The 23,230-nt window shown below is 40.3% G+C and overlaps 3 protein-coding genes across 10 annotated transcripts; 1 reads left to right on the top strand and 2 right to left on the bottom strand.

Moving 5' to 3' along the window:
* Nucleotides 1-26: 26 nt before the first annotated feature.
* Nucleotides 27-2,291, bottom strand: LOC120550815 (cytochrome c oxidase subunit 6B1). Of its 2 annotated transcripts, none has more exons than XM_039787679.1 (4): nucleotides 2,142-2,291; nucleotides 1,311-1,424; nucleotides 928-1,028; nucleotides 27-275 (listed from the first exon to the last, which is right to left on the bottom strand). In XM_039787679.1, the coding sequence occupies exons 2-4, from the start codon at nucleotides 1,414-1,416 to the stop codon at nucleotides 222-224; spliced, it is 261 nt and encodes an 86-aa protein (XP_039643613.1). In that variant the 5' UTR covers nucleotides 1,417-1,424; nucleotides 2,142-2,291; the 3' UTR covers nucleotides 27-221. The 2 variants fall into 2 exon arrangements, with proteins under 2 accessions (XP_039643613.1, XP_039643614.1); XM_039787680.1 differs by lacking the exon at nucleotides 2,142-2,291 and adding an exon at nucleotides 1,534-1,678.
* Nucleotides 2,292-3,276: 985 nt separating this feature from the next.
* Nucleotides 3,277-11,025, bottom strand: fam234a (family with sequence similarity 234 member A). 2 transcript variants are annotated; one of them, XM_039788875.1, is made up of 12 exons: nucleotides 10,737-11,025; nucleotides 9,703-9,999; nucleotides 9,507-9,617; nucleotides 9,192-9,377; nucleotides 8,436-8,560; nucleotides 8,104-8,236; nucleotides 7,561-7,693; nucleotides 7,305-7,448; nucleotides 6,968-7,049; nucleotides 6,712-6,864; nucleotides 4,668-4,770; nucleotides 3,277-4,533 (listed from the first exon to the last, which is right to left on the bottom strand). In XM_039788875.1, exons 2-12 carry the CDS (start codon nucleotides 9,962-9,964, stop codon nucleotides 4,322-4,324), a joined length of 1,644 nt encoding a protein of 547 aa, XP_039644809.1. In that variant the 5' UTR covers nucleotides 9,965-9,999; nucleotides 10,737-11,025; the 3' UTR covers nucleotides 3,277-4,321. The 2 variants fall into 2 exon arrangements, with proteins under 2 accessions (XP_039644809.1, XP_039644810.1); XM_039788876.1 differs by lacking the exon at nucleotides 10,737-11,025 and adding an exon at nucleotides 10,464-10,704.
* A 152-nt stretch (nucleotides 11,026-11,177) lies between these two features.
* Nucleotides 11,178-23,166, top strand: luc7l (LUC7-like (S. cerevisiae)). 6 transcript variants are annotated; one of them, XM_039788881.1, is made up of 12 exons: nucleotides 11,179-11,404; nucleotides 13,201-13,271; nucleotides 13,630-13,672; nucleotides 14,382-14,476; nucleotides 14,660-14,758; nucleotides 15,796-15,906; nucleotides 16,079-16,222; nucleotides 16,332-16,508; nucleotides 16,662-16,750; nucleotides 16,860-16,889; nucleotides 17,013-17,174; nucleotides 21,866-23,166. In XM_039788881.1, the coding sequence occupies exons 3-12, from the start codon at nucleotides 13,663-13,665 to the stop codon at nucleotides 21,978-21,980; spliced, it is 1,032 nt and encodes a 343-aa protein (XP_039644815.1). In that variant the 5' UTR covers nucleotides 11,179-11,404; nucleotides 13,201-13,271; nucleotides 13,630-13,662; the 3' UTR covers nucleotides 21,981-23,166. The 6 variants fall into 6 exon arrangements, with proteins under 6 accessions (XP_039644811.1, XP_039644815.1, XP_039644813.1 ...); XM_039788879.1 differs by having other exon boundaries at nucleotides 13,630-13,696; XM_039788878.1 differs by having other exon boundaries at nucleotides 13,589-13,696.
* The last annotated feature ends 64 nt before the right edge of the window (nucleotides 23,167-23,230 follow it).

Raw genomic sequence — 23,230 nt, 5'->3', positions numbered from 1 at the left:
AGGATAAACATAAGGAACAACTGAACTACATAAATATATCCTGAGATACTTTAATGCAGAATCTGCTTTACATTTCATGGTATTTTTAAGGAATGACTATTCAGTTACAGAGCATCAGTAGTGGAAAGGTGGTGATGGAGCCGCGTGGACTCACACCACTTATACAAACATTTAGCTGAGACGATTACATCTTTGCAGTCTAACAGCTTTGGAAATGGCACTCAGATTTTTCCTGGAAAGGTCCCCTCTTCTCTCTGGTCATCCCATTTCTGGACCTAAAGGGACAACATTACAGAACTTATTTTGAGACATAAACATCTTTTTTTATCACAAAGGTTCAGAAAATGAGTGAAACCCTTTGTGGTTGGGTCATGAGAATGAGTCAATCTTCGACTATGTTTTTGTTTTTCATTATCAGTGATGTCAGAGCTGTCAAAGGCAAAACACCTGCAATGACATCGCTGATTGGGGTGTGACCTAAAAGTACAACAGACAATTGTACTATGTGATTCAGTGTTGATTGATTTGGTTTCAATTTAGAGGAAATGTGGTAATGATATCTGATGTTCAACTGTCCATTTTTTTAAAAGAAATGTGGAAGACCTTATACTTAGGATTTGGTTTTAAAAGTAACTCAAAATAGGCTGGACCTTCTTGCATGTTTATTGGGCTGAGAATTATTTTAAGCATCAATCTCCAATTTCTTATTTTGGACTAAAACTCTTCACGATGTTTTGATTCTCAGGACCGAGCAGACTTACAGGAATGTGGGGAACGATAAAGTTTTTGACCCAAGTTAAACAAACTCAGCCGACACAAGGGAGAGTATATTTACTGCCATTACTATTCAACTGACTGTTGAATGACTTGAATGTCTTTTTAGACAGTGGTTTCTCTCGTAAAAAAGTTGATTTATAAAATATTTACCCAGGATAATGGGCAGAGTGATTTGTAGACCCTCTTGTACCAGTCACAGGGGGTGGTGTCCACTCCTTTGGCATCCAGAACTTTCTGGCAGCGATGATAGTCTATTAATAGAGAAACAACAACAATGAATATTAAAAAAAAGCCAGGGTCATGTCAGTGACCCTATAGAAATCTCAAACTGGATCATCTCCAGCCCACAGGTCAGGTCAACACGTCTAAAGGCCTTAACTGTGTGAATGTGTTTTGAGAATGGCGTGTTTAACCTGAACTAAACATGTTGTACATCATTAAGCAAAGGTACAATAATACATTTTAATATCTACATGGCATAGCATGTGTGGTTTTAATTAGTTGACAGATTTGGCCTGTACATGCAGTCTTACCCAGGTAGTTGGACCAGCAGTTCCTGGTCTGGTTCTGGTTGGGGAATCTGGCATCAAAGGGAGCAGTGCGATATTTCTCAAGTTTGGCCTGAATGTCCTCAGCCATTTTTACCTCTGTCAAGAGAATACCATCGATGGTTAGGTTTTTTTCCGGCACCTAAGCAAAAAGCTCATCTCAAGCATAAAGACCCATCATGCGTCAAATAAAGACATATGTACATACATGCACCTATAGCTGTGGCCCAGGTGTGTAGAACATCTGTACAGTATGTGGACTGACTTCTAATCAAAGCTAAACCGATGACTACACGCTCAGCAGGGAAATCTTTTGGGGAGATGTAGGGGTGCTTCACGCGGTTCCTTAAGGATGTTTCTAGAAATTTCGAGTTGTCATCAAATCTATAGTGTATAACACAACAGTATACGGTCAAACAAGCGTAATAATAGCTTAATAATGGTAATGATATTTGCAGATAGCTTATCAATATCCGTGTTCACCAAGCTTAAACGCATTTCCTCCTAACATGACCCAGTTTCGGTTTCTTGTCCATAAAAACAAGTAATAATCTCATTTAAATTGACCAAGGTGATTAATTGCTATATTACAAAGAAAATGCAGCATTTTGATAATGGATTAAAACCTCTACAACCGCAACTAAAATGAAAGTAATCCTTTTCAGAAGAGACAGCTGAGCTTTTCTTGGCAACTATTCTCTCTCAGTGAATGCATAGCCTATAAAATACTTGTGGCCACATGCCAGTATGAGAGATAATTAGCAGAATTATATTTTTTTTTTAAAGAAAAATGAAAGACATGCAGGTAAGCGTTACCTTTGTAGCAGTTTCTGGTTCGAGCTCTGAATGACTTTTATACCGCCCGGTGAAAGTGTACGTTCCTCTGATAAGCATGTGCGCATGTTGCAGCCGTGCAGTCCTATCATACCGATATGGCGGACGCAGGTCACATTGAAATGACAGGCAACACAGCTCAGAGTCAGACTACCCACACAGGTCTGTTTATTAAGTGATGTGCGGCTAATGAGAGGTAAACGGGATGGAGCTAGACACCACTGGAGCAGCGTGGTGTTGTTTTATATTGTCAGTGTTGTTTTGTAGTGTAGTTTTAGGTTTCTCACACGACTTTTCTCAAGGCAGAAGTATTCTGTATTCAATATTTATGTTAATCATTGATAGGTGGCGTGTGGCTGCACTCAGTAAGCAATGGTGTCTCAGGTGGTTTCGTTGGAATAGTATTAGGGAAAGGCAACAGCGCTTTTGTTGTGTTCCTGACCTGCAGTATGAATACATGAAATATGTAGAGTACTCTACATATTTTTATTCACCTGAAAAAATAAATAAATACATGTGAGCGGAACATGGCCAGTTTGTCCAAACTAGGAACTCTGTCTAGGAATTATCAACGCTAGGTCACGCTGCTGTAACACGAGCCTCCCGAGTTCAAAACCATGGGCAAGCGGCAATAAGCCACTCTGATATCCAGCTCCTCCTGCAGCGGGCTGTTTGTGCGCATTTCTCCCCAAAAAAAGTCACGTACGGTTGGCTAAGTGTGTCAGGATGCGGTTACTTCCCTACAAGGACCGACTTTCCGTAGCCCCAAATAATTCAGGAGGGCACGAGCCTGTCAGCTGTCATGCGTCATGGTGAAAAAGCGACGCGCTGCAATGAGGGAATAAGGGAATCAGCTGTACGCTACGTGACGGACTTCCATGCAACCATGGATTATTCATAGTTTGTTTTGTTAAGTTTATTACCCTATACTTGATTCTTGCTAAAAAAAAAAAATCTTGCTAGATAAAGGAGCAGACAAAGGATTTTATTGCTTTCAGTTTGTGTGGTTTTGCAGAGGGCAACAACTTCAATTGCTACAATTAGAAAGATGCCTCCGGTATTTTCTACTTTCCTTGTATTTGCTCCTAATATAAGACATCTTTGAGAAGACACAAAATTTACTTTAAAATTGTTTAATATTGCTCAAATTCAAACATAATTCAGAAAGAAAAGCCAGCTCCAACAAAGGCCCACATGTTCAATACATGATTGTACAGCAAAAATAGAAACATCCTTTTCATGTATTTAACTAATAGAAATCACAGAGAAATTAAAACAGCTTCGTAAGGAGCAATAAATGCACAGCAGTAAATCAATATCATGGAAAATATACTCAGACAGCCTACCCAGCATTGAGTTCCTCAAAGATTTAGTCAGTGTGCATTAAAGAGCATCACTAGTTACAGCCTCTTGGATTGAGTAAGTAAGTGACCCACGTCTTGATGATTGACAACAGTACCATACTACAAAACAGCCTAACTACTATCACGAACAGAATACGTAACAAGAAATGTAACAACATAGTGTGTACGTTAAGGTTGGTGGGGGTTCCGTTGTATTTCAAGTTTCAATGTGCATCTGTCGGTTTTACTGTACAGGTTTTAGAAAATGTACCAAAAGAAAAACCCTTGTCATTGTGCAACCATTCCTTTCAAGCTACTATAATTTGAAATACACAGGAACTAGCCCCTATGGTGGCATGATGCATCAGCTACCTTTAAAGCCTAGTGCGACATACACCGTTGCATAGATTCAAATAATTAAAAAAGAGCTTTGCATTGATGCATGAAAGTGCTAGAAACAGTACAGCAAGGCAGGTCCTCATGATGATTTATCAGCAGGAGAAGAGCAGAAATCCTATGCCATTGTCAGGGAACAGTAGCTCTTTGGACACTAGCTCAGATCAAATATATGATAGTATGTATGCAGTCAAGTCTAAAAACAGACAATGCCCAGTTTGTCCAATGGAGAATAACTGAAGAGCCCTCTTAAATCAAGCCAACCAAACCCTCTAAACATAAAGGAAATGTTTTGGTTGTCACCAATAGTATGGAAAGTCATAGTTAGTGTTAAACACTTTGGTTTTGAAGCTAACATATAGTCAGGTGTGCCAAAATGGTTTGAACACTGAGGATACACTCTACATTTTACAGATGGTCCTTTCACCAATCACTAAAGCGGAGACGATTTAAGGCCTCTTTGATGTCCTCATTTGTCTCTGAACCTCCGCCGGTACCAATACGGAGTACTTTGCTGTCAGGGACGTCCTGCTTCATCTTTCGCTTGCTGAGCACCACAGTGCCTTCCGCTCCCTCCGTCCCAGGGCCTGTCAGCAGGATGTAGGCAGCATGGCGTCCATGCTCCAACAGAGTGGCTAAGATAAAAAAACACAAATACAGTCACACAAAGAGCTGACCCCTGTGTTTCCTCACCCCTCCAACAACTGATTCACATGTTGTAGTTACATCATAAAACGACTTTATTAGAGTGTAAGAAAACCAAAAGCACCTTTAAATGTTATAATGTGGTCCATGAAAGTGGTTGACTCAAGGAGGACTTTAGAATAGAGAGGGTGGAGCAAGTAAGAATGTTGGTCACTTGCGAATGTTTCCTGCAGTGAAACATTTGAGTACCGGTTAGCATTTTTTGAGAAATCAGTTAACATACATCTTTAAAGGGGTGATAGAATGCAAAACTGATTTTTACCTTGTCATAGTTGAATAATGACAGTTTAGTGGGTAACTAGGACATACATAGAACCTCTAAATCCCATTGACACCTCTTTTCTCTGCAAATCTCACTATTTGAAACTGCCTCTGAAAACGGGCGAATCTCAACGAGCCCCATAGTTGATGTCAACTATTGCGGCTCCTCCTCATTTGGCTCTAGTCTTTCTCTTTGTCACGCCCCACATTTACATAGGCTACAAAACGGACCTGAGATCAGTTAGTCTTCTGAATCTAGGTCGCGGATCTCAGAAATTGTATACATTGTTCATATGCTATTTTACCATTAAATTCACTTCTGAGAGTTTCTTATGCGAAATCAACTATGTAGAGGTCAAATATGGGGCGTTTTACGAAAATTGATGTCTAATTGCAAATTTTGTCTGACTGTGTGTCGGAGTTCAGAGGCTGGTGCTGCCTGTGTAGCTGCCCCGCGCGCCTGGCCTGTCTTCCTTCACAGACCCCGGCCTGCTGTGAGGTAGATAGAGGTCATCCACGGCTGGCAACCCACAGCACTCCATACCCGCCACAAAGTCACCGTTTTGGGCTAATGAACTACTAGACGCTGCTCTGACAGAGCTCCAGGGCCTCCAACTCCCCTCTTCCTGCTAGCTAAATGCCCGGTGTATTTGTGAGAGTGTGGTCAGCGAAGCTTATTACGCCAGCATTCTCTTACCACAGGTTCCAGTTACTCTTTTAATGTGTGTAATTATAATGTGTTGAGTTATTTAAACAAACGATTGGGGAAATAAACGCCGCTTGTCCGTGAGTCTCATTGATAGAGCCTGCGGCTGGATGGCGCTCTATCAATGAGAGCTAGCTAGCCTCCTCTTAGAATTCCTCTGGAATTCACAAAAATGCATTAACTTGAAATCTGACACCGTTGTTAGCTTTATAAGACATTTAGTTAGAGGTTGTATACGTGGCGTGACGAAATTCAAACTGTAAATATACTCGAATTACGCCCGAAAAGGAAGCTAACTATCCGTGGTTTGTAGCTAGGATTGAAGGGACAGTCAGAGCTAACGAAACACCTAGTCTTCACAAATATTAATTAACTTGAAATCGGACACCGTTGTTAGCTTTATAAGACCTTTAGTTAGATTTTGTATAAGTGGCGTCACGTGTGTAACATGTGGTAAGAGATTGCTGGTGTAACAAGCTCGCTGACCGCGCTCTCACTCTCACACAACGGGCCATTTAGCTAGCAGGAAGAGGGGAGTTGAAGGCCCTGGAGCTCTGTCAGGGCAGCGGTGTTGGTAGTCCCTGCTGTGGGCTGCAGCCGTGACCGAGCTCCAAGTACCTCATAGCAGGCCGGGGTCTGTGAAGGAAGGCAGGCCGGGCGGCGAGGCAGCACCGGCGGCTGAAATCCAACACACAGTCTTACCAAATTTGCAATTGGCCATCAATTTTCGTAAAACGGCCCATATTTGAACTTTATATAGTTGATTTCTCGCTTAAAAAAGTCTCAGAAGTGAATTTAATAACGAAATAGCCCGACAAACAATGTATAACTTTGCAGTGTCTGAAATATGAGGCCTGCTGTCGAGTCTCCCATGCGTTTCTATGTAGTTTGCTCAAACCAATCAGCGCGTAGCTCATTCTGAATATTCATGAGCATACCATATTTGGAAGAAAAGCTCTTGTTCCAAATAGAACCATATTCACAGGGTAGCTAAGGGCCTAATAAAATAGCATTCGGGCAATTTTCAGCCCAACCAATGTTACATACCCCATTAGGAGACCTTAAGGAACAGTGTAAAATACCCTATATAATCATTTTATCACCCCTTTAAAAAAAAAAAAAAAAAAAAAAAGGCACTTACAGATGAGTTGGTCTCTGAGGGCATCGTGCCCCAAAACACAAACACCGAGAAGGAGTTGGTGGTGTGTATTGAGGCGGGTCTCGGTGAGTTAGGAATGGCCAAAAGGTCGACTTCCCACAGCACATGACCGGACTTCCCATCGAGAATTATTACCTACGTACCAAACAGACAGTGGTACAGTGAATGTATGATTCAAATCCATCACCGTATGAAAGCTGGACACCGAAAATAACTGTAGGTATCGCAGCAGTCTTACCCTCTTTGTGTAGTTGCTGACATCCTCCTCGATCACAACATCAAGGACATTGTCTTTGTTAAAGTGGCCAAAGGAGGGCTCACTGAATGAATGTGAACACAGAGAAGAAGACTCAACCAACCTGCTTATAATGACAGTCTATGGTTCACTTGGACATTTAAAGTTCTCCCCCAAAACAAAATGATCAGAATGTAAAGATAGATGAGATTTCTGACTGGCATCATAACACTATTTGATTCCCAGCCAAAAACATTATTTTGCACTGTGATGAAACTAATCCTCTCCGCTCTAATTCATTTGTATGTCCAATCTAAAAACAAACAAACAGAATTGTTACCTGAGGACTGAGCTGGTATTGAATCTCCACAGTAGCTGCAAATGTTTTCCGTCGACTAATGCCACCTCCTTCCCAGTCACAAGCAGCAGGTTGGGTGAATCGTCCGTTTCTCCTGTTGTTAGCGTTTGTCTCACTGAATCCGACCTACAGAGTGGAGATACAGATCAGCTAAAGCCAAATGACGACAAGCTGTTACTGTAAGTGAAATCTGGGTTGTTGGAAGGGAATCTAAAGGTGAATGTATTCTGTGTATTACATGTAGATGGGTATAAGGCCGGATGTTGCACTGGCATTCTTCTCCCAGTGCTTATTCTTCTTGAGGCCCACCTCCATCCCTGCTTTAGCCTGGGCAGCAATCCTCCACAGCGCCAGTCCATACAAGCCAGTGTCTGTGAATGAGCACAAGATTACTCACTACTGCCATCAACTGTATACATCTACATACAACAGCTGTAAGAGAACTTCAAGTTTACTCAGATTTACCGCAGAGGGCGGGGGGTGGGAGAGGGTTTTTGTTCTTGTTCAATTGTATTTGTTTGTTTTGTATGTTATAAAAATAATAAAAAAAATTATCTTAAAAAATAAAGTTTACTCAGATTTCTCTCAGATATGTGATAACGGCTTTTTATAGCTTTGGGTTATCTTCTCTTTAGTTCTACAGAGCAGCTGAACTGCAAATGTAATTTCTGACATGTCTTTACTATTTTGATACAGTGCAGGACTCCTCCATTAGGAAGGACTTAGCTGGTCTAACTGCAGATGGGCACTAACGTTGTGGAAGCTGATTTCGGAAACAAACCTGTTTGTAGTAGTACATAGTAGGAACCGTCTGTAGTGCAAAAGAGAAGATGATTGGCTGTCTCTGTGGAGTTAAGAACAACCGTAGAACCAATCTGGACACCCGTCTTCCCTGAGAGGAATAGCAGCAAAGACTGCAGATATGACGAGAGGCATCGAAATTAGTTGAATTCTATTTTGCTGCAACATTATCGGATCATTTCACTGCCAGTGCATAATTAAATCCTTTCTTAGCAGATTATTATCAGACACAGACTAAATCCTTACACTGTAAGAAAGGAGCAAAGCAAGGAAATACATGTAGCAGTAGTAAATGACACAACTGATGTTTACCTGTGTTTTGTTAGATGCCACCAGAGCCACATCGCTGACCTTGTCCCCATCCAGATCTGGGACACTAAGAACAGGCACAGTGCAGTGCAGACCAGGAGGCTGAGGCTGCTGCCACCTGATGTCACCTGTATACACACACACACACATCACACAGGAGCAGGGCACTTAATCTGACTGAGTTTAGCTGATTTCTTTCTTTTTTTAGCATTGTAGGCCTTTATTTGATAAGACAGCTGAAGACATGAAAGGGGAGAGAGAGGGGGAATGACATGCAGCAAAGGGCCGCAGGTTGGATTGAACCTGCGACTGCTGCTGCAAGGACTGACCCTCTGTACATGAGTTTAGTCAAAGTGAATTCTTGACCTTGGAAATGGCACTCGAGAAAAGTTAGTGAGTGGACCTTGAGATTTTTTTTTTTTACAAAAGGTTTTAACTGCATCACCAGTAGATGAGCTTTGCTCAGTATGTTAAGCAAAATAAAACTTTATTACTAAAACTTTATTTCATGTTTACAATGCTTTAGATTCTTGCTTTAGTTGTTTCATTGCGATAAACAGCAATTTTCACAAAAACGCATAACATCAGAACACTTTAAATGGTGCTATGCTATAATCCCATTAAACTGTGTTGTTTTTAATGTGTTAAGATTGTGTTAACATGTTTGATGCTAGGACTACATAGATCTTTAAAAGCTGTATAGCGATGAAAATGTCATGTAATTTATAATATATATAATACAGAGACTGAGTCACTAACCAGTGTATTTGTCAACAGCTGTGAGTTGGTCAGAGTGGGATAGGAGACAGTCCCATGTTCTGCCTGTTTCTTCTCTGTCCAGACCACACTGGGCCCAGTGGAACTCGGGAGCCAGCGGACACTCCCACAGCGTCTCTCCATCTGTCCCATCCACTGCTACAACAAACACACATGGCGAGGGCAGACCTGGAAAACACACAGTGGGTCTGAATTACACAAAACAAATGTAATACAGAGCTGCAATATAGAGAGCAATCCAACTTTTGCTTCCTCATGATTAATGAATACATTAAAATCGAAAATAACACTTTATACCTGCATCAGCACACGTATTGTTTTGACTGCCTTGTGTGTTTTTGAGGACAAACAGGACATCCATCACCTTGTCTTTGCTTGCATCTTCAATAGCCAAGAAGTCATATGTTGCTGTGGCAGAGAAGAAGAGAATCATAGTGAGTCCTACAAACAACAAAACACTAGCAAACAGTGAAAAGCACACAATTGTACACACCCGCTTCAGAGAAAGTCCGGTTCCAGGTAACGAGATACTGTGGTCTGACAGGACAAGGGATGATGAAGGAGAAGGCAAACACTATGGTGAGGCAGAGGAATAAAGAGAAGAAGAAGGCTGCGGTTCGCCAATGGGTCAGTTTGACAAAACCCAAGCCTTCCTTACAACTCTTCTTCTTCAGCTCTGGTGCTGTTCCCAGCTCTGCCCTGTCCTCTCCTCTCTTCAGGGGCTCGCCTTCAGTGGCACTGCCTGTGGCCTCCATTTTTGCCTCAATCAATGCATTACCCGTCCACAGATCTACTCAACAGGGAAAAAAGCTTACAGTCAAACCATGCCTCAATATAATGCTGGTCTTAAATCAACACTAAAATTACAAAACCCTGTTTTATCTTTATATCCTAATTTATGACATGGAGTTTGCTGTTGTATCTCTCCCAGTGTGGAGTAAACTACAAAGCCGCATGTGTCAAAGTAACACGCCTTTATATCAAAACTCGCTGGCATTCACAGAGAGTACATGAGAAAATAGTGAAGGCAGCAATGTCAGTCCAGCCATTTCTGCTGCATCAAGCTTTGTGGATCTGAGCCTATTCAGACGTGCCAGCACTGACTCCAGAGATTTCCCAGACCCGAAAACAACAAACCCATAATGACTAATCATCATCACCCAGGCTAGCATACTCTGTTATTTGTTTTGACGTTATAGTCACGGGCTTATTTAAAAGTAACGTTAAGTTAGTTAGCAAGCTCATTAACGTTACCTGTCACAACTATTTCAAAATCAGAGAATTCACCGTACGATGTTAGCTAAGTAGCTCAAGAAGAACGTGTCATCCCCCCGAGTAGTTCGATGTCGGATAGCTATCATTGTTAGCGAGCTTTGGTTTGGAAAGTTCACGCGTTTGCTAACTTGTTGAACAAAGGTCAGGCCGCAAAGAAGTATACAGGCTATAAGGTTGTCACGAAAATCCCGCCACCTGACGTTCAATGAAGAATTAGGCCTAGCGTTACACTGAATCAAAAATAAATCTTACTTTAATCTCCACTGTCGTCTTCGGTGATCACTGGTGTGGTGGTTATAGGCCTGACAGAGCAACACAGCTGCCTGTCAGCCTCAACTCTGTAAACAAATCACAGATAGGTTGAATGCCCTGAGTTTGTCTCTCGGGTAGCCCTTTCTCTCTGCCTATGTTGAACGATGTCAAAACCCCAAACTACGACACTAAACATAAAATTAATCTTCTCTAATATAAATCTAAATATAACTTTTAGTTTGGGCAGCTAGCAGGGAATTACAGCCCGTGAGTGTGTGCTGCCTGACAGGTTAGGTTCAGGGCAAACAATACGACCAACATTGCGTTCAAGCTGCTCTGGTTGGTTAATTCGCTTGTTCCCAAACGTTACGATTGGTCGATTTCATTCTAACAGCCCTCCCTTTAGCGTTATTCAACGGAACCTTCAAACAGGGCCTGTCGTCATTTCCCTAATAGAAAACGGAAACTGGCGAGTCCACGAAATAGAGAAAAGCGACGAGAGGTGATGCTTGGACGAATATATAATCAAATAACAACACAAAAATACTAAGGAACTGTTTTCAGTTGCTTTTATTTCTGTAGTGCTGTCGACGGAAGACCCACAACAATGTCTGCCCAAGCTCAAATGAGAGCTTTACTCGACCAGCTAATGGGAACAGCGAGGGATGGTGAGTTGCTGTAGCATGCTAGCTGAGCTAGCTAGCTAGCCAAGATGGAGCCACTGCTGCGGCTGGCTTGTGTTGGTGTGTGATGGACAGACCTGCATGAATGGATGTAATACTGCAGAGGGCTGTGTAAAATACAGTAACATTGGATTCAAGTATCATTTACGGATTAACGTTAGGATTTAATGTGTGTATCCATTGAGGTCATTTTAATTTAAAAACTCGTCACGTGTTTAGTTCCGCCTTTAACGTTAACACGTTATCACTTTAGCGTTAATGCATAGCTAACGTTAGTAGCTAAGTTAGCTAGATAACGCTACATAGCATTGAACGATATAACTACAACAGTTTATCCATCCCTGGCAATAATCCAAATTCTAACTAATTCAGTGGATACCGTTAACTCCACAGTTACATTTCATAATTCTCATAACGTTAGCTAGCTAGTTGTTTTTAAAGGAGACGCATGCAAAACGTCTCATTGGGCCTACCAGTTAACGTTTACTGAAGTGGCATTAGGCTTAATGTTGTATTACTCAACTGGTAAAATGATGATTGCTAACGTCATAATGTGAGAAGGCAAATGCATAAGAATGTTGATATTATGAGCATTGATATTATCCACTAAAGCTCAGTAGTGCTAACGTTACGCCATTAGTGTTTAAAGAAGTAGAACTGACGCTACTCCAGTAACGTTACAAGCTAAGGTCCTATAACGTTATTCATAATCTTTTACTCAAGTTAATTCCCCAAGTACAATTAGCAAAATGTATTTGAAGTATACAAAGTCAAATCATTTATTATGCAGTAGAATAGCCACTGTTAGTCACTTTATTATTATCATTATTATTATTATTATTATTATTATTATCAGCAATGCTCTAATGCCGGAGCAGTAGTTAAATGTCGTGACTGGTTAAAGGAAGGGCTAATTTTAAATACTTTGTATAACGTTACTGTTGAATAGTTAATTTCATAGCTGTGCATCAAATCTTACCTTTTAAGTTGATTATGTTTTGTATGAAAAATCCTCATCAGCTAAATGACCTGTAACTGCAGCTGTAAGATAAATGTAGGTAGTAAAAAATGAGATATTTGTCTGTTAAAAAATAAATAAATAGTAGAAGCATAAAATGGAAATATGCAAGTTAAGTATAAGCACATTAAGTTTGTACTTGAATTTACTAAACCATCTTATGTAAATATAGTTTGTAATTTTATCTTATTTGGTTGTTACCTTTATTTGGATCTCCATTAGCTGCTAACAATGTCCCTGAGTCTGTAACTAGAACAAACTGTGTACCAGCACTACTGCTTGTTATTTAAATACATAATAATCTAATTTAAAAGTGAAAGCTATATGACATAGCCTATTTAGCGAACCTGACAAGTGCGTTCTGTTAAAAATAAATGAACGCTATTATCTTGATAGTATAACTACTGTTGTCCTATGGGTGCTTTGACATGCTAAAATACAATTTTATTAACTGCTTCCAGCCTTTTGGATACAAACATTAAAAGGTAACTCAGCTGCCAAGTCTGATTTTCATGGGCAGAAACGAAGGCTTATTGCTGCCCTGTCATTTTATAAATCAGAGGTTCATCCTGTCAGTTGATTGAATGGAACTACAGCCCTGTGGATTATCTTTTAACAAGTTGATAATTCGATTTGAACAATGAGAGTGAATTTGTGTTGTGAGCTTGTGGGTGTATGTGTGATGAGATTGATATCAAATTCTTCCCATACATTTGTTGCATACAAACTGAACAATTGTGGCCCCTTTATTTTATTCATTAAGGTTCAGTGTATCTTTGCCAGCCTACAACAATCTGCAAAGGAGTTGCAGAAAAGCCTCATGTTCATCGAGCCGTGAGTCACACATAATTTTTAAAGCTGTTATGATGAATATCCAAACCATTTGTTTGCCTTCCGGAAGTTATTGTAGCTTTTTTTAAATACACAAATGGGTATATCTTCAGTGGCACTAGAATTACAATTTGGAGTAGTATTATGCAGCTTGAGCTAAGACGTCTGGTCGCGCAGAATCCAAACAAGCAGTTCAATCACAGTTTTCAATGAGACGTCTGTTATCAGAAGGCAATTTTAACAATCATCGGAAGAAGAAAAAACTTTGCACACATCCTTTACAATCTGACTTGTGTATGACTCCCAACTTCTTACTACAGGTATGGGCAAGAAAACTGTTCCCATTTATACTTTTCTACAGCGGGTTTAAAATTCTGCAGCTGAGGTCTTGAAGATGCAGAAGGGTACAGTATGTGGTGCAGATCGCAGTGTGTATAAACTAAATTTTTTTCCTTGGATTTCTTTTTTGTTTTTTGTTTTGAATTTCTTTTCAATGTTTCATATTTGTAGAAGGCTTGGCTGGAACATTTGTCTGAAATGTTTACATTTCTCGTCACAGTCTTGATAGCAGTCTTTCCTGCATAGTTATATGCATTGAAATGTAATGAAAACTTTATGAAAATGAAGGTACCTCTGTTCACACTAGTTAACTGAAGCACAAGTTTGTTATTTACCTGGTTTGTGTCCCTCCCGGTTAGCTTAATCTCATAATGCTCCACACTTACAGAGTGGACATTGAGCCATATCACAAGTTAATTTTTATTAAGGCTTGGGAAAGGTTGGTAAGCACCAAGAATAACAGGAGCTACATGTAACTTTTACTTCTTCAGTCTTGACACATTCATGGCTAATAAAGGTAGTCCAGCAGAGGCACATTATATATTACAGGTAAATATGTTATACCAATGAAGTATGTGTAAAGTTTTGACAATCGGAAAATGAAACGATTGGTTTCACTCATTTAGATGGGTAAAACATCCTTGAATGCATTTAAAGTGACACATACTGCCCATTTAATGTTGTGCAATTACAGTATAGTAAAGCACTGGATACCTCGTCCCTGATAACAAATATGTGAGGTCTTTCTCACTGGTTGTTTTTGGACTGTTTCAGGGGATGAAACGCGACAGAGGGTCAAGTTCACTGACGAACGAGTCTGCAAAAGTCATCTTCTAAACTGCTGTCCACATGACATCCTGTCTGGAACTGTAAGTGGCCTACAATTTAAGTCTGACTACCCAGAAATATTCCAATATATATTTCACAGGATATCAGTAAATGCTGAAAAGAAGAACAACTAAAACGTACTACAAGTAATCCTAAACCATTTGATATCATCAATTCATATGTGGGTGCAGTTTGAGTCATGTGTGCCTGTGTTTTGGTGACAGCGTATGGACCTGGGAGAGTGCACCAAGATCCATGACCTGGCACTTCGGGCAGATTATGAAATTGCTTCCAAGGAGAGAGATCTATTCTTTGAGCTTGACGTAAGTGATGTCCTACTATAAATAATACAGTTGTGCAGATCATAGAATTGTGTAGTAGAACACAGATTGTTGTTTTAGGGGCCGGCTGGCTTTGAAGACACAGCTATATACTTGGTGTTGCTTTTAGTATTAAAGTCAAGTGGTAAAAACAGCTAGTGACCGTAGTATCAGGTCACATCATTTAGCATGACCACAATAACTTTTTCCGAATCCGTTTATTAGCTAATTTGGCTATTTTTAACAGCTTCTGTAAAAATAGACTTTTTGTTGCTTTTGTGGGGAAGCAGCCAGTGGCTCATAAGCCTCCTAAATGATGCTACAATGGGGCTTTTCACCGATACACTTGAGTTCCAGCCACGGAATAACCTCAGTTTTAGGCCAACTGTTTTAGACCCCACGTGCACTGTAAAAACAGAATTTGCTCTATATAATTTGGAGATGTAGACAATGTTATTGCAGAGTTGACTGTGGAGTGCAGTGCCTCTAGGGGTGGGAATCACCAGAGGCCTTACGATACGATATCATCACGATACTTTTGTCACGATACGATATTATTGCGATTTCAAACATATTGCAATATTCTGCGATATATTGCAATTCATTACGTTTTTTCCAACTTCAAATTTTTCCCAATTTCAAATTATGTCCCCAAAAGGAAACTTTGTCAACATCTGTTTTATCTAAAAAGATACATTTCTCTGTTTGTTCATCTTACTTCAATTTTATTGCTGCAAAATCAGATTGTCAAGCAGACAAACTGACCAACACATATATCATAAAAGATCGATACTTGGCGTCTGTGTATCGATACAATATTGCCACAGAAAATATTGCGATACTATGCTGTATCGATTTTTTTCCCCCACCCCTAAGTGCCTCAAGGTCCCCAATATTTTTTTGGGTAGCAGTTAATGTCTATCACTCTCAACTAAATGATTGTTGGAAATCAGCATAGCCCTACTATATGTTTCCTATATGGATAATGTATAGAAATCTACCGAGCAACGCGTTTAACGTATATATTCTCGTTCCAAAAGGCGGTCGAGCACCTGGAGTCTTTCATTGCTGACTGTGACCGGAGGACAGAACTAGCCAAGAAGCGTCTGGCTGAGACCCAAGAAGAGATCAGTGCTGAGGTGGCAGCAAAGGTGAGTGAAAAAAGATTTGTAAACCCAGACATTGTGATCCCCATCTAATACATTCACACTTGTGACTCACATGAACTGAGTCACTTCTTTTTTTTTTTTAACGCAGCATCTAGTTTGCTATAACAAGTGTTTCGGGATAGATGTAAATTGTGTTGTTTGTGCTGTGTCGCAGGCAGAGAAGGTCCATGAGCTGAATGAGGAAATAGGGAAGCTCCTGGCCAAGGCTGAGCAGCTCGGAGCCGAGGGCAACGTCGACGAGGCCCAGAAAGTCCTGCAGGAAGTTGAGAAGGTCCGCACTAGGAAGAAGGATGCAGAGGTAAGGAAGTACTTGGGACCTTGCTTCCATTTTAGGATGATGTGGTGCTTTTCCTTTGTATAATAAAAATGTAATTTTCTTGTCCTTTTTCCTTTTCTGTCTCTCTCAGGAAGAGTACAGAAACTCAATGCCAGCCTCCAGCTTTCAGCAGCAGAAGCTTCGGGTGTGCGAGGTGTGCTCTGCTTACCTGGGTCTCCATGACAACGACCGTCGTTTGGCTGACCATTTTGGTGGGAAGCTTCATCTGGGCTTCATTCAGATCAGAGAGAAACTGGACCAACTAAAGGTATGTGCCAGCCTGTCCCCCCATGTCCACTATAAACCCATTGCTAAAAAAAAAAAAAAAAGCGTTTCAAGTATATCCTGTAATGAGTGACATGGATGGTTTAGATAAGGATGATTTTAGCTCTAATTTGTACTGCGTTTTTATTTTAATCAGAAAACCGTGGTCGACAAGCAGGAGAAAAGGAACCAGGAGCGCTTGAAGAGACGAGAAGAGAGGGAGAAAGAGGAAAAGCTGAAGAAGAGGTGAGTGCAGACATTTAAAAGCCTGATGACATTTATGAAAGTTCATTTGTTGTGTGAAGTGTTATTTTTACTGTTTAAACTTATGATTTTGCATCCATTTATTTCATAGGACCAGATCACGGAGCAGAGAGCATAAAAGGTATAAAAAAAAAAAAAAAAAGATACTCCATCTGTCCACATTTAAAATGAGTCAATTCTGATTAATGTAGCTATCTAAGGTAAATTTATAACGCAAGTGCCCATGTCTGTTATTTTTGATCAGATCCCGTTCTCGTGACCGCAGAAGGAGGCGCTCACGCTCCACATCACGAGACAAGCGCCGTTCACGCTCACGCTCCAGGGAGAGGAGAAGGAGGCATCGCAGCCGATCCCGCTCTCGCAGCCGAGGACACCGTCACAACCACGAGCAGAGCTCCAGACACAAGTAACTACACAACAAAGCTTACACAGTTCACACCACGCCCACACAGAATATAACTTCCAAGGAAAGGCTCCAACACATTTGTCACGGGATGCACGTTTTGTGTTTATGGATTACTGCTTTTTCAGAATTTTGCCTCGTCTTAACAAACTGCTTCATAGATTGCATCACATTAAATAGTAATACACCTCATCCTCAATTGACATTTTTGGCAGAAGCTTCGAAGTTATTTGTGTGTAATCTCTTTAGCCTTTAGCAGATTAATAAGTAGGATATTGCACACTCGTGGTCATGATTCTTATCTTAAATTAAAGACCGAGGAATATCCGTCCTGTTGGAGTTTATAATTTAACTCTTTACAAATACACCCTTGCTATCTGCAAACCCCAATTCCAATGAAGTTGGGATGTTGTGTAAAACATAAACGGAAAACAATGATTTGCATATCCTTTTCTTCCTCTGTTTCTGGGGGTTGTTGCAGACCTGCCAACATGTACGCATTTTGCGTACTCGGCACGCATTTTGACCCTTAAGTACGCTTGTACAATTCGCTGCTCTCTAGGTACGCATTTTGTTGCATCTCGCATTTCTCCGGTTTCAGTTTCTATGCAATCTACATCTATGACGTTGATTCTGCCGCTGAGCAGAGGAGTAAAAAGCTTTCGGCCAATCGGAGCGCTGCATTTTAACCCTCCGCCCACCTGCCCCTCCTAGCCAAATGCTTCGCGCGTTTAATTAAATTCAGTCACAGTGCCTCAGCAAGCCAGGCTGTCCGGATAACTGTAGGCTTGCATGTCATGGCTGAACCGCCTCAAAAAAAAAAGTTCGGAACGATTTCTTAACAGGAGAGATGGCCTTTCCTCCACATGTCCAGGCTACCCCATATGCACGATCAGCAAGTTGCGCGCCGTTGCAAGACAGACATCGACATCAGTCGCCAAAGGGGCAACAGGTAACGAACACAGTCCCATAAACAAATACTCCAGTCCCCACCCCAAAACATAATGATATTAAAAACAAATGGATGATGGGAGTACGCGTTACAATTCAGTGGTTGAACTATCTGCAGAGATACATTTGCGGCACACGGACATTTTTTCGGATTGTCGACGCGTTGAAGCGAAGCTGTCCGCCACTGTTCTCCGTGGTCAGAGCCAGACCGCGGTACCGTACGCGCGAAAGTATGTCGCTCTCTAACGCGTTTCGACCTTTTGCCACATTTCAGGCCTCAAACATAAAGATATAAAACTGTAATTTTTTGTGAAGAATCAACAACAAGTGGGTCCCAATTATGAAGTGGAACGAAATTCATTGGCTATTTCAAACTTTTTAACAAATAAAAACTGAAAAAGTGGGCGTGCAAAATTATTCAGCCCCTTTACTTTCAGTGCAGCAAACTCTCTCCAGAAGTTCAGTGAGGATCTCTGAATGATCCAATGTTGACCTAAATGACTAATGATGATAAATAGAATCCAGCTGTGTGTAATCAAGTCTCCATATAAATGCACCTGCTCTGTGATAGTCTCAGAGGTCCGTTTAAAAGCGCGAGAGAGCATCATGAAGAACAAGGAACACACCAGGCAGGTCCGAGATACTGTTGTGGAGAAGTTTAAAGCCGGGTTTGGATACAAAAAGATTTCCCAAGCTTTAAACATCCCAAGGAGCACTGTGCAAGCGATAATATTGAAATGGAAGGAGTATCAGACCACTACAAATCTAGAAGACCCGGCCGCCCTCTAAACTTTCAGCTCATACAATGAGAAGACTGATCAGAGATGCAGCCAAGAGGCCCATGATCACTCTGAATGAACTGCAGAGATCTACAGCTGAGGTGGGAGACTCTGTCCATAGGACAACAATCAGGTGATACTGCACAAATCTGGCCTTTATGGAAGAGTGGCAAGAAGAAAGCCATTTCTTAAAGATAACAATAAAAGTGTCGTTTAAAGTTTGCCAAAAGCCACCTGGGAGACACACCAAACATGTGGAAGAAGGTGCTGTGGTCAGATGAAACCAAAATCGAATTTTTGGCAACAATGCAAAACGTTATTTTGGGAAAAGCAACACAGCTCATCACCCTGAACGCACCATCCCCACTGTCAAACATGGTGGTGGCAGCATCATGGTTTGGGCCTGCTTTTCTTCAGCAGGGACAGGGAAGGTGTTAAAAATTGATGGGAAGATGGATGGAGCCAAATACAGGACCATTCTGGAAGAAAACCTGATGGAGTCTGCAAAAGACCTGAGACTGGGACTGAGATGTCTTCCAACAAGACAATGATCCAAAACATAAAGCAAAATCTACAATGGAATGGTTCACAAATAAACATATCCAGGTGTTAGAATGGCCAAGTCAAAGTCCAGACCTGAATACAATCGAGAATCTGTGGAAAGAACTGAAAACTGCTGTTCACAAACGCTCTCCATCCAACCTCACTGAGCTCGAGCTGTTTTGCAAGGAGGAATGGGCAAAAATGTCAGTCTCTCGATGTGCAAAACTGATAGAGACATACCCCAAGCGTACTTTACAGCTGTAATCGCGCAGCAAGGTGGCGCCACAAAGTATTAACTTAAGGGGGCTGAATAATTTTGCACGCCCAATATTTCAGTTTTTTATTTGTTTAAAAGGTTTGAAATATCCAATAAATTTCGTTCCACTTCATGATTGTGTCCCACTTGTTGTTGATTCTTCACAAAAAATTACAGTTTTATATCTTTATGTTTGAGGCCTGAAATGTGGCAAAAGGTCGAAACGTTCAAGGGGGCCGAATACTTTCGCAAGGCACTGTAACTGACAACATCTGTGTCCTGTCAGTGGCGACAGCAATGTGACTGAGCCACTGACACATGTCGAGAATTAATGTTTAGTCTTGCTACACGTAGGCTAATATTACATTTTCATATTACATTAGTCGGTATACTACCGTCGGCTACTTTGATTCAATTTTAATTGGGTATTTTTCATTTTCTCCTACTTATTAGGCTACTTCTAGTCAACCACAATTCAGAGTAAAGTAGGCTATTGAACGTTTTACTTAACGATTTATTTTATAGCTTTAGTTACTTTGCAGCGTCATTTAATAATAAAAAATAATATGAATAAATTATGATGTATTAAAGTGGATAAAGATGAAACTTTGTTGACCACGTGGTGAAATTTACAAGCTACCTGCCAAGAATACTCACGCTTTTATTTTGGTGAAAGTAACGCAAAAGTAGTCATTACAGTAATATTGTAATATAACTAATTACTCTCAAATGACAGTAACTAGTAATCAATAATGTATTACATTTTGGAATGAACTTGCCCATACCTGGTGTCAATAGGCTAGCCTATCACACCTGCCATCCTTCCCATTAGTTGGGGGCAGTTAGAAAAGCGGTGGAATGGCTAGAAAACTAAAAGGGTTTAGAAAGGCCAGGTGCTGATTAACGTAAGATAAAGGTAATAGTTGGGCTATTTATGTGATATGATGGCAACTGACATAATGCAATGTCACCCTTGTCAAATTTTTAAAAGCATATCTAAAATATCTGACCCATGTTATTTATTAGCCTATAATTGTGTCTCTGTCAGGCTTCAATCGCTGCTTTTTTTTAGTAGTTGCTTTAGGCCTATTTAAAGTTGCTTTATGAGTAAATCATTACTTAAACTACTTAATTTCCCTTCAGTAATCAGAAGAAGGCTACATGTTAACCTGGTCTGACTCTCATCTTTAACACAGAAGTACTTAGGCATATCTAAGCTCTAGATATTAGCTCTCTCTGCCTCCTGTTGGTTAGACTAACAAATATATGGGCACAAAATATTGGACAGGATATAAGAAAAGATTTGTATAGTAGTTTCACTACGCGTACAGCCGTTCATCCACTCCTCTATACAGTAATAATAATTTATTGTAATCTAGAAGGTAGTGATGAGCCAAACAATGTATTTTCAGTTTTGTACTCATAAAATTTCTTCAAGGTTGGCAGGTCTGTTGTTGATATATGGCTTTCACTTTGCATGCTAGAGTTTTAACTTGCACTTGTAGATGTAGAGACGAACGGTGTTAACGGACAATGGTTTTCCGAAGCGTACCTGAGACCACGTGGCAATCTCCTTTTTACATAAAGATGTTGGTTTTTAATGCAGTTTAATGCTGAAGGATCGAAGGTCACGGCCATTCAATGTTGGTCTGTGGATCTTTTGATGATATTATGGACTGCAGATGATGAAATCTCTAAATTCCTTGCAATTGTCGTTGAGAAAAGTTGTTCTTAAACTCTTGGACTATTTGCTCACACAGTTGTTCAAAGTGGTGAAACTCGCCCCATCCTTAGGAATGACGGAACCTTCTGGGGATGCTCCTTTTTATACCCAGTCATGACCAATTAACCTGTTCACCTGTGGAATATTCCAAACAGGTGTTTTTAAAAAAAAAAAAGCAGTCCTTTCCCATTTCCAGCTTTTTTGGACCTTGTTGCAGGCATCAAATTCAAAATGAGTGCTGATTTGTTTATCAGTTTGAACATTAAATATCTCATATTTGTAGTGTATTCAACTGAATATGGGTTCAAAAGGATTTGCTAATCATTGTATTCTGTTTTTTATTAAATTACATTTTACACAACCGACTTTATTGGAATGGGGGTTTGTACTTTTTTTCCTTGTGTATACTTCACTGAATATCTCGTGCGGCTTTGTCACCCAGGTCGTCCAGGGACCGAGAGCGCTCGTCCAGAGACGGGTCACGGGACAGGAGGGATGGTATGAACGGCAGGTCGGACTCCCGCCGGGCAGACGACAGGGATATGGGGGACCTCTGAAGACCAAACTCCATCCATCAGGACACCCAGCCTCCTCCTGTCTCTCTCTCACCCATCTGTCCATTTATAATATCCTAATGTCACACACAGTCCTTGCCTTGCCCCCTTTGTTCTCCCGCCCGCCACCTTTCTTTGCTTTAACAGTTAATGCAGCCGACCCAGAGTGTACACATACCTGAAATATATATATTGTATGGATAAAATATTCTAGCATCCAGATATATCAAAAGATTGCATTTGGAGGGGGGGGGGAATTAGTTATTGATCAGTAGTGGAGTGTATTGTAATACCCACATCTGTGATTTGGTGGCTGTCTGTATCCAATACATCCCATGTCTTGTTAGAAACTACCCTGCAATGATTCCTACAGAAAAAAAGCAAACAGACAGATGGTCTGCTGGACTAAAGCATAAAGTGTAACTGATCCATATTCTTTTGTTATTAACTGATGGTCTTTTGATACAGAAACTGTCTGAATATCTTATATCTGAATATGTTTTGGGCCTACTCTGAAAAACTTCATCCTATCTTATTTTTTTTTTTTCCCCCGTCTCCCTCAAGATTTCTTTTCACAAGCTCCTGGCAGGAGTTGTTGACTCCATGAGTGCAGTTCACGAATGTTTGTCCACATTTTTTTTTTTTTTTTTTTTTTTTTTTTTGCCACTTAGTTTTCTAAAGCCAAGTTGAAGTCAATCCCAATTCAGAAGGTTTTAAAGTTATGAGTAGTAGTATCAAATTGTTTCCCATTGTCCACTTTTCTTTTTTTTTTTTAACTAATCCAAGTTTTATTTTCCGCTGCCAGTAGTGAAGGGAATCTATTTGAGACTTTAGCCAGTGTAAGTAAATGCTTGTTTTGAATTGTATTGGTGGCAAGTATTTTGTTTAATGATTTGTTTCCATCTTGATTTCTTTTATTTAAATAAATGGTAACTTCAAAGTTTTGTGTCGGCATGGTGAAGCAGTAGGTAAAGCTACATTAGGAATTCAGTGCTGTAACTGTACATACCGGTACCATAAGTCTTTATTTTTGGCCCAATTAAGACAAATTCCTCTGAATAGATTTATAACTGCAAACAGATTTTAATGGATATATTGCTTTACCTTATGTGTGAAGTCATATCTGTTTATGTTCTGCTGGAAATCTTCCTTTAAAGTCTCAATTAAAAACAATCACCATTTAAATTTTTATTGTCTGCTGGCCTTTCTCACCAAGGTCATTGTCAAGGCATGTTCATCATGGTTAAATTATT

Source organism: Perca fluviatilis, chromosome 21 (genome assembly GCF_010015445.1).
Source record: "Perca fluviatilis chromosome 21, GENO_Pfluv_1.0, whole genome shotgun sequence".
Classification (NCBI taxonomy): domain Eukaryota; kingdom Metazoa; phylum Chordata; class Actinopteri; order Perciformes; family Percidae; genus Perca; species Perca fluviatilis.
The sequence above is the reverse complement of the archived record's forward strand: the minus strand, read 5'-3'. Positions and strand labels throughout refer to the sequence as shown.